The 13,629-nt window shown below is 55.0% G+C and overlaps 1 protein-coding gene across 1 annotated transcript; it reads left to right on the top strand.

Moving 5' to 3' along the window:
• The first annotated feature begins 11,417 nt into the window (after window positions 1–11,417).
• Window positions 11,418–13,154, top strand: GDF15 (growth differentiation factor 15). Its single transcript, XM_058040781.1, has 2 exons — window positions 11,418–11,718; window positions 12,361–13,154. Exons 1-2 carry the CDS (start codon window positions 11,418–11,420, stop codon window positions 13,152–13,154), a joined length of 1,095 nt encoding a protein of 364 aa, XP_057896764.1.
• The last annotated feature ends 475 nt before the right edge of the window (window positions 13,155–13,629 follow it).

Below are 13,629 nucleotides of genomic sequence, written 5' to 3' on the forward strand. Positions count from 1 at the left end.
CCCTGGCAATGCTGGGGGTGCCCTGGGTGGATCTGGGGGTCCCCTGGCTGTGTCTGGGGGTGCCCTGGATGGATCTGGGGGTGCCCTGGCAGTGCTGAGGGTGCTCTAGGGATGCCCTGGATGGATCTGGGGGTGCCTTGGATGAGTCTGGGGGTGCCCTGGCAGTTCTGGGGGTGCCCTGGGTGGGTTTGGGGGTGCTCTGGATGGGTCTGGGGGTGCCCTGTGTGGATCTGGGGTTCCCCCTGGCAGTGTCTGGAGGTGCCCTGGCAGTTCTGGAGATCACCTGGATGGATCAGGGGGTCCGTTGGCAATGTTGGGGGTGCCCTGGATGGGTCTGGGGTCCCCCGTGGCAGTTCTGGGGGTGCCCTGGCAGTGCTGAGGGTGCTCTGGGGGTCCCCTGGGTGTATCTGGGGTGCCCTGAATGTGTCTGGAGGTGCCCTGGGTGTGTCTGGGGTCCCCCCTGGCAGTTCTGGGGATGCCCTGGCAGTGCTGGGGATGCTCTGGGGGTGCCCTGGGTGGGTCTGGGGGTGCCCTGGCAGTGCTGGGGGTGCCCTGGGTGGGCCTGGGGGTTCCCTGGCAGCTCAGGGGTCCCCCCTGGCAGTGCTGCTGCCCCAGGCTCCAGCACAGACAGCAGCAGCTCCGTGGGCAGAGCAGCTTCCCCACGTGGGTTTGCTCAGGCCGGGGAATTAAATCCCGCTCAGCGCCTAAAAATATTCATTAAAATATTCATTTCTCTGGCTGCTCCCTGCTGTTCCGGGGGAAGATCCATCCCTGTGCCTGCTGGGGGGCCCTGGGTGTGTCAGCATTAAAAATCCCATTTTTTGGGGAAGATTTTTGGGCGTTGCTTTTTCCTCCTGATCTGTTTTTGGGAAGCTCCATGTGATCAGTTCCTTAGAAAACGTAATTTATTTTATACTCCTTTTTTTTAGGGGGATTTTTGGGAAGTTAGCCTGAGGTTGTGTTTATAAAAGGTGTCTTAGTGGTAGAGAAATTTCCTGTAGCCCAGCTGGGGGAAAATGGCATTAAACTAATTTTATTTAATATGACCTAAATTAAATACTTTGGGGTTGGGTTCTTTTTTTTTTTTTTAATTTTTTTTTGTCCAATTCACAAAGCTATTCCTATTTTCCTAAAACTTTTCTTTGGGAGTAGGACATCAAACTGATGCAGAGCTTCAAAAATCTGATGTTTTACCGAATCCCATTTGCTTTCCACATCATCAATTAACAGAATTTGCTAATTTGCACTGACTGGGAGACCTGCTGCCACCCCAGAAACTTTGTGCTGGTGAATAAAAGGAAGTTCAGGTGGAGCTCATTCCCATGCCTGAAATGTGGGGGAAACGTCCAAAAAAATCTGAAATTTTGGGGTGCTGTGAGTGCAAAACCGTCTGTGGGAATAAAGGTTCAGGGGGGAAATGGGGCTGAGGAGTTTTGGTGTGGAAGAGAGGATTTGGGGACGTTCTGCTGGATTTAGGGTCTGGTGCCATTTCTCTGCCTGCAGCAGAGTCTGCCCCGCGTGGTTGGGATGACAAAATTCAATTGTTCCAGCCCCAAAATGCTGCAGGGGAGCTCCAGAGACTCAGCAATGTCCCAGCTGGGGGATGCTGCTGTGGGAGGTGAATTAAAATCGGGAATTTGCTTTAAAACCCCAGGAAAAAAGGAGTTTGGGAGGCTCTTGGTCTCCAGGATTCCTGGAAGTGAATTAAACTGGGAAATCTGATTTAAAATCACAGGAAAAAGGAGCTTGGGAGGCTCTTGGCCTCAAGGATTCCTGGAGATGAAATAAAACTGGGAATCTGCTTTAAAATCCCAGGAAAAAATGAGTTTGGGAGGCTCTTGGTCTCCAGGATTCCTGGAGATGAATTAAAATTTGGAAATTAAAATTGAAATTTGGGAATCTGCTTTGAAATCCCAGGAAAAGGAGCTTGGGAGGCTCTTGGCCTCCAGATTCCCATGGGATTTGACCCTTGGGGGATCCCTCCCATCCTGAGGGGTTCTTTGGGGGCGGTTAAAGGATTTTTTGGGGGTGAAAATTGGAATTCACCTTCCCCGGAGCATCCCCCGAGCTGCCGAGCAGAGGGAGAGGAGGGAAGGGATGGAAAGGTGAGGAAGAGGGTTTGGGGCGAGGTTGTGGCAGAGGCTGCTGAGCTCCCAGAGTTATTCCAGTTATTCCCTGCAGGCTTGGAGACAGCATTGAAAAAAAAAAAAAACCCTAAAAAAGTTGCTGTGCTTTGGGATAAATTTGGGGTAAATTTGGGAGTTTTGGGGATGGTGATGCTCAGGGCAGGGAACCATTCCTTGAGGCAGGGAACGAGGGAATTGTCACCTCCGTGGGATTGGTGCTGGGGGAAAATCCCCATTTGGGGCTGAGCTCACCTGTGGCCAGGTGTGGATGGAGCACCCAACCCTCCCCGTGTGAATATTGACCCTCCCAGTGCCTCAGCAGCTGGAAATTGGGATTATTCCGGGTGCTCACACTGCACAGCATCCCAGGGCTGCTGGTTCGGGTAAGGAAAGGTTTAAAAAAACAATTTTAAATCCACGGAATTTATTCTGATGCTCAAACAATAGCATTTTTGTGGGTCTGGGTGGTCTCTGAGGTCCCTCCCAACCCAAACCATCCCTGGCTCCTTGCCCTGGTGGGTGGAATTGTTTTAGGAATATTTTTTGGGAATTGCAGGGGGAAGAGGAGGAGTTTCCTCAAACCCAAAATGGGAAAAGCCTGGGAAGGAGGGAACTGGGTGAATCCCCCAGGAGCTGCAGCAGTGATGATGATGATGATGATGATGATGATGATGATGATGGGCTGGCCATAGGGGGGTTGAGGGTTAATTCCTTTTCGTTCCTGGATTTCTCACCCCAGCCAAGGCTCAGACACGGAGCTGCTGCAGGGGGGAGTGGTGGTGTCCAAAATCTGACTGAAAATCAGGATCTTTAGGCATAAAAACTATTTTCTCTATTTTTTTTTTTTTATTCTGATTTCCAGATTTCACCCCACAGCGCCGGCGAAGCTGTCAGCAGTGAATTTGTACAGATCCTTTCCCAAAGTAACTCCCTCTCATCTCCTTTTACTTTAATACTTTATCCGATAATATTTTAACGACTTAATTTTATTTTAACGATAGGAATTTCAGAGTTGCAAAGGCTCTTTCTAAATTTATTGACTTGGAGGAACCCCCACCCACTTGTTGATACCATAAATACTTGTCTTGATCTAGATGAATTTCTTATTTTTGCACCAGAATCCCTAATTTTTTTGCAGTATAAAGTGCACTTTTTCATAAAAAAAAAAATAATAATCTTGTATTCCTGTCTGATGAGTGTCTTATGTGCTGAAAGGGAAATTCTGCCAAAACTCCAGAGCTGTTAATTCCTCAAGGTGTTCACTGAAACCTGGGAATAAAACCAGATTATTTTGAAGTCAAAACAGGGAAGGAAATGCCTCCCCACGTATGGGAATTGATGGTGGGAAATGAAATTATCACTGCCCTTGCAGAAAACCCCGTGGGACTGCAGATCCCATCTTTGGGTCCTCGCCTGCACCAGCCTCTTCAATCACAAATGTTTACTCTGATGATCAGGGAGTGCCTTGTCCTGTGCTGGGCTCGCGTGTGGGAGGCAGGAGGGGACGGATTTACCCGGTGTGGGGTGGGAAATTTGGGCTGGAAACCCCTGGATTGGTGAGAATCCCAATTTTTATCCCTGGGTGCTCCTCGGGGGCTGCGCTGAGTGCTGAGGTGGGCTCACACTCGCACACATGGGCAGCAAACGAATTTCCATCTTCCCTTTTTGCTTGGGTTAACCCAAATCCTGATTATTTTCTCTTCCATCCTCATTTTTGGGTGGGGTTAACCCAATTCCTGACGGTTTTGCTGTTCCACCCTCAGTTTTTGGTTGGGTTAACCCAAATCCTGATGGTTTTTCTCTTCCATACTCATTTTTGGTTTGGTTGACCCAAATACAGATTATTTTACTGTTCCATCCTCATTTTTGGTTGAGTTAACCCAATTCCTGATGGTTTTGCTCATTTTTGGTTGGGTTAACCCAAATCCTGATGGTTTTACTGCTCCATCCTCATTTTTGGTTGGGTTGACCCAATTCCCAATGGTTTTGCTCATTTTCGTTTGGGTTAACCCAATTCCCCACAGTTTTGCTCATTTTTGGTTGAGCTAACCCAATTCCTGATGGTTTTACTGTTCCATCCTCATGTTTGGTTGGGTTACCCCAATTCCTGATGGTTTTACTGCTCCATCCTCATTTTTGGTTGGGTTAACCCAATTCCCAATGGTTTTGCTCACTTTTGGTTGGGTTAACCCAATTCCCGATGATTTTACTCATTTTTGGATGTTTTAACCCAATTCCCCATGGTTTTTGCTCATTTTTGGATGTTTTAACCCAATTCCCCATGTTTTTGCTCATTTTTGGTTGTTTTAACCCAACTCCCGATGGTTTTGCTCATTTTTGGTTGGGCTAACCCAATTCCCCATGGTTTTGCTCACTTTTGGTTGGGTTAACCCAATTCCCGATGATTTTACTCATTTTTGGATGTTTTAACCCAATTCCCCATGGTTTTGCTCGTTTTTGGATGTTTTAACCCAATTCCCGGTGGTTTTGCTCATTTTTGGCTGGGTTAACCCAATTCCCGGTGGTTTTGCTCACTTTTGGATGTTTTAACCCAATTCCCCGCGGTTTTGCCGTCTCCTTTCGGGGCGCGCCGTTCGTCCTGGCCCTTCCCCGGCCCCGTGTGTCCCCGGTGCAGCCGCCCGGTGTCCGTGGGGGCGTCCCGGGGGTCCCCTCGTGCTCCCCGGGGCTCCTGGGGCGCCAGTCCCGGCCCTTTGGGGTTCCTGCCGTGTTCTTGCAGTGCCTTGTAAATCCCAGCAGTGCCCCCGACCCCGCGGGGTCCCAGCTCGTACTGCCAGACTGGACTTTGTAATGAGGATTTGAGCCCCTGTTTCAAAGGAAATAAAAGAGCTTGGCTCTGACTCTGTGTGTCCTCTCGTCTTTATTGGTTCTGAAGGTGGTGGGTTGGTGCAAACCTGTTGCCCTGTCCGCCCTAAATGGTGTCCCCAGGTGCCGCATCCACACCTTGGCCCCTAAATGGTGTCCCCAGGTGCCACATCCACACCTTTGCCCCTGAATCCTGTCCCCGAGTGTCACATCCACCCCTTTACCCCTAAATCCTGTCCCCAGGTGCCACATCCACCCCTTTACCCCTGAATCCTGTCCCCGAGTGTCACATTCACCCCTTTACCCCTAAATCCTGTCCCCAGGTGCCACATCCACCCCTTTACCCCTGAATCCTGTCCCCGAGTGTCACATTCACCCCTTTACCCCTAAATCCTGTCCCCAGGTGCCACATCCACCCCTTTACCCCTGAATCCTGTCCCCGAGTGTCACATTCACCCCTTTACCCCTAAATCCTGTCCCCAGGTGCCACACCCACATCTTTACCCATAAATTATGTCCCCAGTTGTCACTTTATCCCCTCCAGGGATGGGGAACTCTGTGCTGGCAGCTTTAAAGCTTCTCTCTCTCTCTGCTCAGCGTGCCTTCCCCTCCCTGCCCGCATCCAGGAGCTACGGATGGATATTCTCTGTATTCTCTGTATTCTCTATATCCTCTATATTCACTATATTCCCTATAGTATATTCTCTATATTCTCTGTATTCTATTCTCTATATTATATTCTCTATATTCCCTATATTCTCTGTATTCTCTGTATTGTCTACATTCGCTACATTCTCTATATCCTCTATATTCACTATATTCTCTATAGGATATTCCCTATATTCTATTCTCTATATTCTCCACATTCTCCATATTCTCTGTATTTTCTTTTCTATATTTTCTATATTCTCTATATTTTCTGTATTCTCTATATCCTCTATATTCTCTATATTTTCTGTACTCTCTATATTCTCAATATTCTCAATATTCTCTATATTTTCTATATTCTCTGTATTCTCTTTTCTGTATTTTCTATAGTCCCAATATTCTCTATATTCTATTTTCTATATTTTCTGTATTCTCTATATCCTCTGTATTCTCTATATTTTCTGTATTCTCTATATCCTCTATATTCTCTATATTTTCTGTATTCTCTATATTGTCTATATTTTCTATACTCTCTATTCTATATATTCTTTATATTCTCTATATTTTCTATACTCTATATTCTATATATTCTTTATATTCTCTATATTTTCTATACTCTATAATCTATATATTCTTTATATTCTCTATATTTTCTGTACTCTATATTCTATATATTCCCTATATTCTCTATATTTTCTAGACTCTCTATATTCTATATATTCTTTATATTCTCTATATTTTCTATATTCTCAATATTCTCTACATTCTCAATATTCTCAATATTCTCTACATTCTGTGCTGCAGGGTGGGATTCTCTTGTCCAGTCTCCAGCCTGGAGTAAATCCCTGGAGGGAATCCCTGCGTGCTGCCCCTCGGGAAGCACAAACACCCCGGTGCCAGAGCATCTCCGCGGAGAGGGGAAGGTGCCTGTGGGGTGACGAGCCCTTCCCAAGGCACATTTCCATTTTTGGTGGTGGGACCAGAGGCATTTCCTGCCCTTCCCGGGCCTGAGGGGGTTGGGAATCCGAGTTAATCTTTGACCGTGGGTGCAGCCCAGGCAGGAATTTCTTTGTCCAAGTGGAGCAGAAGTCTCATTTTTGGGAGATGCCGTAAACTGGCGGCAGAGGGAGAGAGAAAAATGCAATTCCTGCTGTGGCGGGGCAAAAGCTGGTTTTTTTTTTCTTGCTGAGCCATCGTGGTTGGCTTTGATTTGGAAACATCCAAAGGTCGCCTCAGTGTCCGCTCTGCTGATGTGTCCTGACAGCAGCCAACGCTGGGAAAACTGGGGCTGTGCCTTCCCAACCATCCCAGCTGGCAGCTGAGACACAGCCCTGGACCCTGCCCCTGAATCCTGCCCATCTCCAGCCCTGAATCCTGCCCCTCTGTGCCCCTCTCCAGCCCTGAATCCTGTCCCTGAATCCTGTCCCTGAATCCTGTCCCTCTCCAGCCTTGAATCCTGTCCCTGAATCCTGCCCATCTCCAGCCCTGAATCCTGCCCCTCTGTGCCCCTCTCCAGCCCTAATCCTATCCCTCTGTGCCCATCTCCAGCCCTGAATCCTGTCCCTGGACCCTGTCCCTGAATCCTGCCCCTCTGTGCCCCTCTCCAGCCCTGAATCCTGCCCCTCTGTGCCCCTCTCCAGCCCTGAATCCTGTCCCTGAATCCTGTCCCTGAATCCTGCCCCTGAATCCTGCCCCTGAATCCCATCCCTCTGTGCCCCTCTCCAGCCCTGAATCCTGTCCCTGAATCCTGCCCCTCTCCAGCCCTGAATCCTGCCCCTCTGTGCCCCTCTCCAGTCCTGAATCCTGTCCCTGAATCCTGCCCCTGAATCCCATCCCTCTGTGCCCCTCTCCAGCCCTGAATCCTGTCCCTGAATCCCATCCCTCTGTGCCCATCTCCAGCCCTGAATCCTGTCCCTGAATCCTGCCCTGAATCCTGTCCCTGAATCCTGCCCCTCTCCAGCCCTAATCCCATCCCTCTGTGCCCCTCTCCAGTCCTGAATCCTGTCCCTGAATCCTGTCCCTGAATCCTGCCCTGAATCCTGTCCCTGAATCCTGCCCCTCTCCAGCCCTGAATCCTGCCCTGAATCCTGTCCCTGAATCCTGCCCTGTATCCTGTCCCTGAATCCTGCCCCTCTGTGCCCCTCTCCAGCCCTGAATTGAGGTGGGATGAAGCAAATCCCACCTGAGGCTTCCCACCCCAAATAATTCCTGGAGCCTCCAGCTTCCCCTGAAGCCCCACGAGCTGCTTGTGGCTCCACGTGCTGGAAGCAGCAGCCAGCCCTTTTTATCCTTCTGTTTTAAAAGCACCATGAGAAACCACGAACTGCCTTTTTCCCAGGGAATCTCCCCCCTGCAGCACCCACCTTGCTCAGTCTCTGAGTGGTTTTGGGGAGCACTGAGCTCCTGCAGGGTGTGGGAAGGACCTGATCCCGTTCTGTCGCTCCCAGGGGTGATGCCACCAATTCCCAGAGGTCTCTGGGCACTTTTTGGGGATCCTCTGCTCAACAGCTGTGAGGAACTGAGAGCCCTAAAACCTGGAAGGCAGCACTTCCCCTCTGCTTACGGCACTTACCGCTGCTTGCGGTAAGGAGCTCTGCAAAAAAAACCCCAAATTTTCTGCCAGCTGGGGCAGCTGAGGGGAATTTCTGCATTTTGGGGAGCTGGAGCCCTCTGGAGCCTCCTGCTCTGAGTCCTTACCAGGACCAGCGTCTGGAGAAGGGAAAAACGTGATTTGTTTGGGATCACAGAATGGTTTTGTTGGAAGGGACCTTAAAGCTCATCCCTGCCATGGGCAGGGACACCTTGCACTGTCCCAGGGTGCTCCAAACCCCATCCAAGCTGGTCTTGGGCACTTCCACACCTTTCCAGTGTGGAAATGGAGCTTCTCCTGGACTTCCCAGGGTGCTCCAAACCCCAACCAAGCTGGCCTTGGGCACTTCCACACCTTTCCAGTCTGGAAACTGGAGCTTCTCCTGGACTTCCCAGAGCTCCATCCTGCTCACCCTCAGCCCATCCCTGTTGCTCCTTCCCTGGGAGCAGCAATCCCCTGCTCCAGATCCACGCCAGGAGAGCTTTGCTGAGGTGAGGGACCCTCGTGGGATGCATTAATTGGAGAGGAACCTTGATCCTGCTGGGAAAAGGCCCCCAGGAACCTCCCAGCCCTGAGCGAGTCCAGGAAGAGCTGAGGAAACGTGGGATGCAGAGGCTGCGCAATCTCCTCTCGCAGGCCGGTGAGGACACGCTGGGACATTTCATCATCCCTCGCTCAGGATCAAACCTCTGCTCCCAAAATCCCTCTTTTATGGCCCTGTAAATCTCTGGCTTCCACTGCTGGCGCCTCTGGGGGAAAACATCCGGCTCCAGCAACCTCTGCTGCTCCGGGAGTGCGTCACTCCTGGATGTGGGGCTCGCAGAAAATCCATTGCAAAAGCAGAACTTTGGGATTTCGGGGTTTCTGACGGGTCTTGCTCAATGTCACCCGGGAGGTCGGGGCCTCTTCCTGCACCCAGACATGCCAAGGGCTCCATTTTGGGTCTGGATCAGCACATTTGGCACCCTGGGCTTGGTGGAGGGGCTGGTGTGGGCATGGAGATGCCAGAGGGAAGGGAATGGGGTGTGGTGTGGTGGTTCTGCCCTTGTGCCATCCTGGGGTGATGCTCCCTCTCCTCCTCTCCTTTTCCCCCTGGATTTGGGGGGCTGGAGGGCTGCAATCCCTCCGGATGATGAAATCCCTGGGACAGGAATCACAGCAGGCTCGGGGCTCTGGGAATTCCCTGTGGCAAGGTGCTCCAGGAGGGGAGCTCATCCCTGCCCAGCTGCTGGAGGGTGATGGGTGATGTCCCACGCGGGACAAAACCCTGGAGACAAACCTGAGGTGTCCCTGTGAGCCCCAGGTGGGGTTTCCTTCCAGGGTGGGAAGGGAAAAGCAATGAAATGGGGAGGGGGCCTGGGGGATTCCTGCTCCTCCTCACCCATCCTGCTGCAAGGACGGACCCAGAGCAGGGCAGCAAAGCCAGGACCAGGGCAATCCCCTTCACATGACCCCGGTCATCCTGACAGACTTCTCCTTTCCCAGGTTTTAGGGTGAAACTTCTTCCCCGTGTTTCAGGGTGAAACCTTCTCCCCGTGTTTTAGGGTGCAACTTCTTCCTCGTGTTTTAGGGTGAAATTTCTTTCCGTGTTTTAGGGTGAAACTTTTCCCGTGTTTTAGCGGAAACTTTTCCCGTGTTTTAGGGTGAAACTTTTCCCGTGTTTTAGGGTACAATTTCTTTCCCGTGTTCTAGGCTTTGCCTCAGGCAACCCCTTGAGGACCCGGGTGAGAAAAGCCGGGGCAGGGCTGGAGCGAGTCCGGCGGAGGAGCGGGGACAGACAGCCCTAAATCCCGGGATTGGAGCGGGACAGACAGCCCTAAATCCCGGGATTGGAGCGGGACAGACAGCCCTAAATCCCGGGATTGGAGCGGGACAGACAGCCCTAAATCCCGGGATTGGAGCGGGACAAACAGCCCTAAATCCCGGGATTGGAGCGGGACAGACAGCCCTAAATCCCGGGATTGGAGCGGGACAGACAGCCCTAAATCACGGGATTAGCGCCCGTTTCTCTGGCTGAGCACAGCCGGATCCCGGGCGCTCGGACGGACCTCGGGACACCGGGAATGGCCTCGCCTGCCCCGGGGGCCCGGCCCGTTCCCTCCCGCCGCCGGCAGCTCCTCATCCCTCCGCTCACGTTCTCCCGCTCCGAGCATCCCTGAGGAGCAGCGGGGAGAGGGGCGGTGCCGTGCCGGCCCCCGGGGGTCGTTCGCAGCCTGGATTGCCCTGCCCAGCCCCGCTCTGGCACGGCTCTGGCACGGCTCTGCCCGGCACACGCGGCCCCGCTGGCTCCGTGCCGCCGGCGTGCCCGGCTCCATCCCGGCTGCCGCCTTTCGGGATGACGTAACCCCGGCCTCGGTTGCCTCAGAAGGATCCGGGCTCACCGGAGCCATCCCCGGGCCTCACCTGGCCGGTGGGACGAGCTCCGGTCCCGGTTCTTCCCCCGCCCGCCCGCCCGCCCCATCCCCGCTCCGCCGGGATTTTGGGAAGGGGCGGATCGCGATAACGGCGACCCGAGCCGCGGATCGCGATAACAGCGACCCGATAACAGGCCAGGAGAGGTGGCTGAGGGCGCGAGGGTGGGAAACCCGTGCTCGGGATGCTCCCGCCCCGCACATCATCCCCTCTCCATCACCCCCAGGGCATTCCCCGAGCCGCGCCATCCCCGGGGAAAACCGCAGGTAGAAGGGAAATATTTGGGTCCGAAAAGGAATATTCCAGATTTTTTTTTAAATCTCCGCAGCTGCAAACCAGCTTAGACATCACCCGCTGCAGCTCTCTCGGAAATCCCAGAGGAGAGGAGAGGAGAGGAGAGGAGAGGAGAGGAGAGGAGAGGAGAGGAGAGGAGAGGAGAGGAGAGGAGAGGAGAGGAGAGGAGAGGAGAGGAGAGGAGAGGAGAGGAGAGGAGAGGAGAGGAGAGGAGAGGAGAGGAGAGGAGAGGAGAGGAGAGGAGAGGAGAGGAGAGGAGAGGAGAGGAGAGGAGAGGAGAGGAGAGGAGAGGAGAGGAGAGGAGAGGAGAGGAGAGGAGAGGAGAGGAGAGGAGAAATTCCTGCTGGGAGTTCTCTCCGGCGTCACCCTCGGGGGAGGGCGGGCAAAGTTCGGCTCCTATAAAGTCAGGTCTGCTCCTCTTCATTCATTGCCCCGCCAGCCCCGCCGGCAGCAGCACGTCCGGCCCTTGCAGAGGAGCTGGGAATCCCGGCCCGGATCCCCGCAGGATGCCCATGAGGGGAGCGATGCCGCGGATCGCCGCCCTCACCTGCCTGCAGCTCCTGCTGCTGCTGCGGGCCGCGCAGTGCCGGCCCCACGCGTGGGACCAGGACAGGCTGCAGCTGGAGGCCGTCAAAAAGGCGATCCTGGAGCGGCTGGGGATGGCGGCTCCCCCCGCCATCCGGCACCGGCCGGACCCGGAGAGCATCCAGAGAGCGCAGCGGCTCTACCGGCGGGCAGCGGCGGAGCTGGCGGGCAACCGGAGCCGGGAGGAGGAGGAGGGAGAGGAGGGAGCCGTGCCCAGGCTGCACCGCCTGACCCCCACCCGTAAGTGGCCGCGGCTCGGTGTCACCCCCCGGCCCTCATGGCCCCCACACGTCCCAGCGTGTCCCGGCCTCGGGAATGTCACCCCGCTGTCCCGGGACATGACCGGGCATGCAGCACCGTGCCGCGCTCCTTGTCCCGCTCCTTCCTTCGCCCTGGAGCTGGGGAGGAGCCGCTGAGCCTGAAACCACGAGAAATGAGCGGGTTTGGGGATGGAAGGTTTGATCAGCCGGCTCGGGGCTCGGAGTGCGGCTGGGGGGGTTTGGGGGTGAGCGGCAGGGGGAAGTGGGGCGCCATCCCCCCCGATCCCCAGCTTCTGCCCCGGTTCGGGGGTTTGTCTGCGTCTGGGAGGGCGTTTAAATAATTAAATAAGTTAATTTATATTAAAATTTAAATTAATTTAAATAATCCCCTCCTGCTGCTTGGGCTGGCTGGGGACGGTCGGGGGCTGGCTGGGTCCTGGGACGCCTTTTCTGGCACCGGGAGAGCTGAGACGCTCCAGCCAGGAATGGATGGGGTGTCGGAATTTCCAGCACCCCTCGGGGTGTGGGTGATTCCCCGCAAGCAAAGGCTGGAGCTGATCCCAGGGCTGGGCTGACGAGGAATTCCTGTCTCTTACATCAGCTGTCGCCTCTGTCCCCGCAGTGCTGCCCTGGCTGGACATCCCCGCGGGACACCAGGACCCTGCAGGCCAGCGGGACGCGCAGGGACAGCGGGAGCCCCTCGGTGCCCGCCGCTACCGCCTGCTGCTGTCCCGCACCGCGCATTTCCAGCGGCAGCTCCGCGTGCTGCGGGCGGAGCTGAAGCTCCTCCGGCGGCCGCTGTCCCCTCCCGGCGCCTCGGTGCCACCTCGGGTCACCGTCTCCGCCCTGCCGGGGGCTGGGGACACCCCGCAGGTGCTGCAGAGCCAGGATCTGCGGGATTCCCTCGTTCTGGACCTGACAGGAGCCATCCGGCCCTGGCTGGCCGGGCCCGAGCCCTCGCTGCGCCTGCAGCTGGAGTTCAGCGCCGACGTCTCGGCAGCCCTGGCCACCTCCGAGGGGAACGCGCTGGAGCTGGAGGTGCAAACCCTGGAGAAACCGGCCCGGGCGGCCCGGAGAGCCCGGGGGCTGCGGGACGAGTGCGGGAAGGGCGACGGCAGGTGCTGCCTGAAGTCGCTCCGGGTCTCCTTCCAGGACATCGGCTGGGCCGACTGGGTGGTGGCCCCCAGCAGCTACCACATGCGCTTCTGCGAGGGCTCCTGCCCGCACAACTACAAACCGGCCAGCATGCACGCCCAGATCCAGTCCCGGGTGCACTCCCTGTCCAAGGCGGCGCCGCCGCCCTGCTGCGTCCCCGCCGGCTACGACCCCATGGTGCTGATGCACCTGGACGGCCAGGGCAGGCTGGTGTCCAGCCTCTTCGAGGACATGCTGGTCACCGGGTGCCACTGTGCCTGACAGCTGCAGCTGTGCCCGTCCCGGGGGGGCACGGCCACCCTGGCAGCTGCGGCGTCACCAAATCCACGTCCTGGGGCACCCTGAGCTCAGCCATGGGGTCTCCAGCTCCAGCACCCCCAAATCCGGGTCCTGTGGCACTGAATTACTCATCTCCAGCCCTGGAACCACTCAGCCGTGGAGTCTCCAGCTCCAGCATCCCCAAATCCTGGTCCTGTGGCACTGAATTACTCATCTCCAGCCCTGGATCCACTCAGCCATGGGGTCTCCAGCTCCAGCATCCCCAAATCCAGGTCCTGTGGCACTGAATTACTCATCTCCAGCCCTGGAACCACTCAGCCGTGGAGTCTCCAGCTCCAGCACCCCCAAATCCAGGTCCTGCGGCACCAAGTGACTCCACACCAGCCCTGGATCCATCACTGAGCTCAGCCATGGGGTCTCCAGCTCCAGCATCCCAAAATCCAGGTCCTGTGGCACC

This window comes from Melospiza georgiana, chromosome 26, assembly GCF_028018845.1.
Source record: "Melospiza georgiana isolate bMelGeo1 chromosome 26, bMelGeo1.pri, whole genome shotgun sequence".
NCBI classification, from domain to species: domain Eukaryota; kingdom Metazoa; phylum Chordata; class Aves; order Passeriformes; family Passerellidae; genus Melospiza; species Melospiza georgiana.

Coding starts and splice junctions, on each gene's coding strand:
- GDF15 (XM_058040781.1), top strand. CDS start 11,418: ATGCCGCGGATCGCCGCCCTCACCTGCCTGCAGCTCCTGCTGCTGCTG. Junction 11,719..12,360: donor GCACCGCCTGACCCCCACCC/GTAAGTGGCCGC, acceptor CTGTCCCCGCAG/TGCTGCCCTGGCTGGACATC.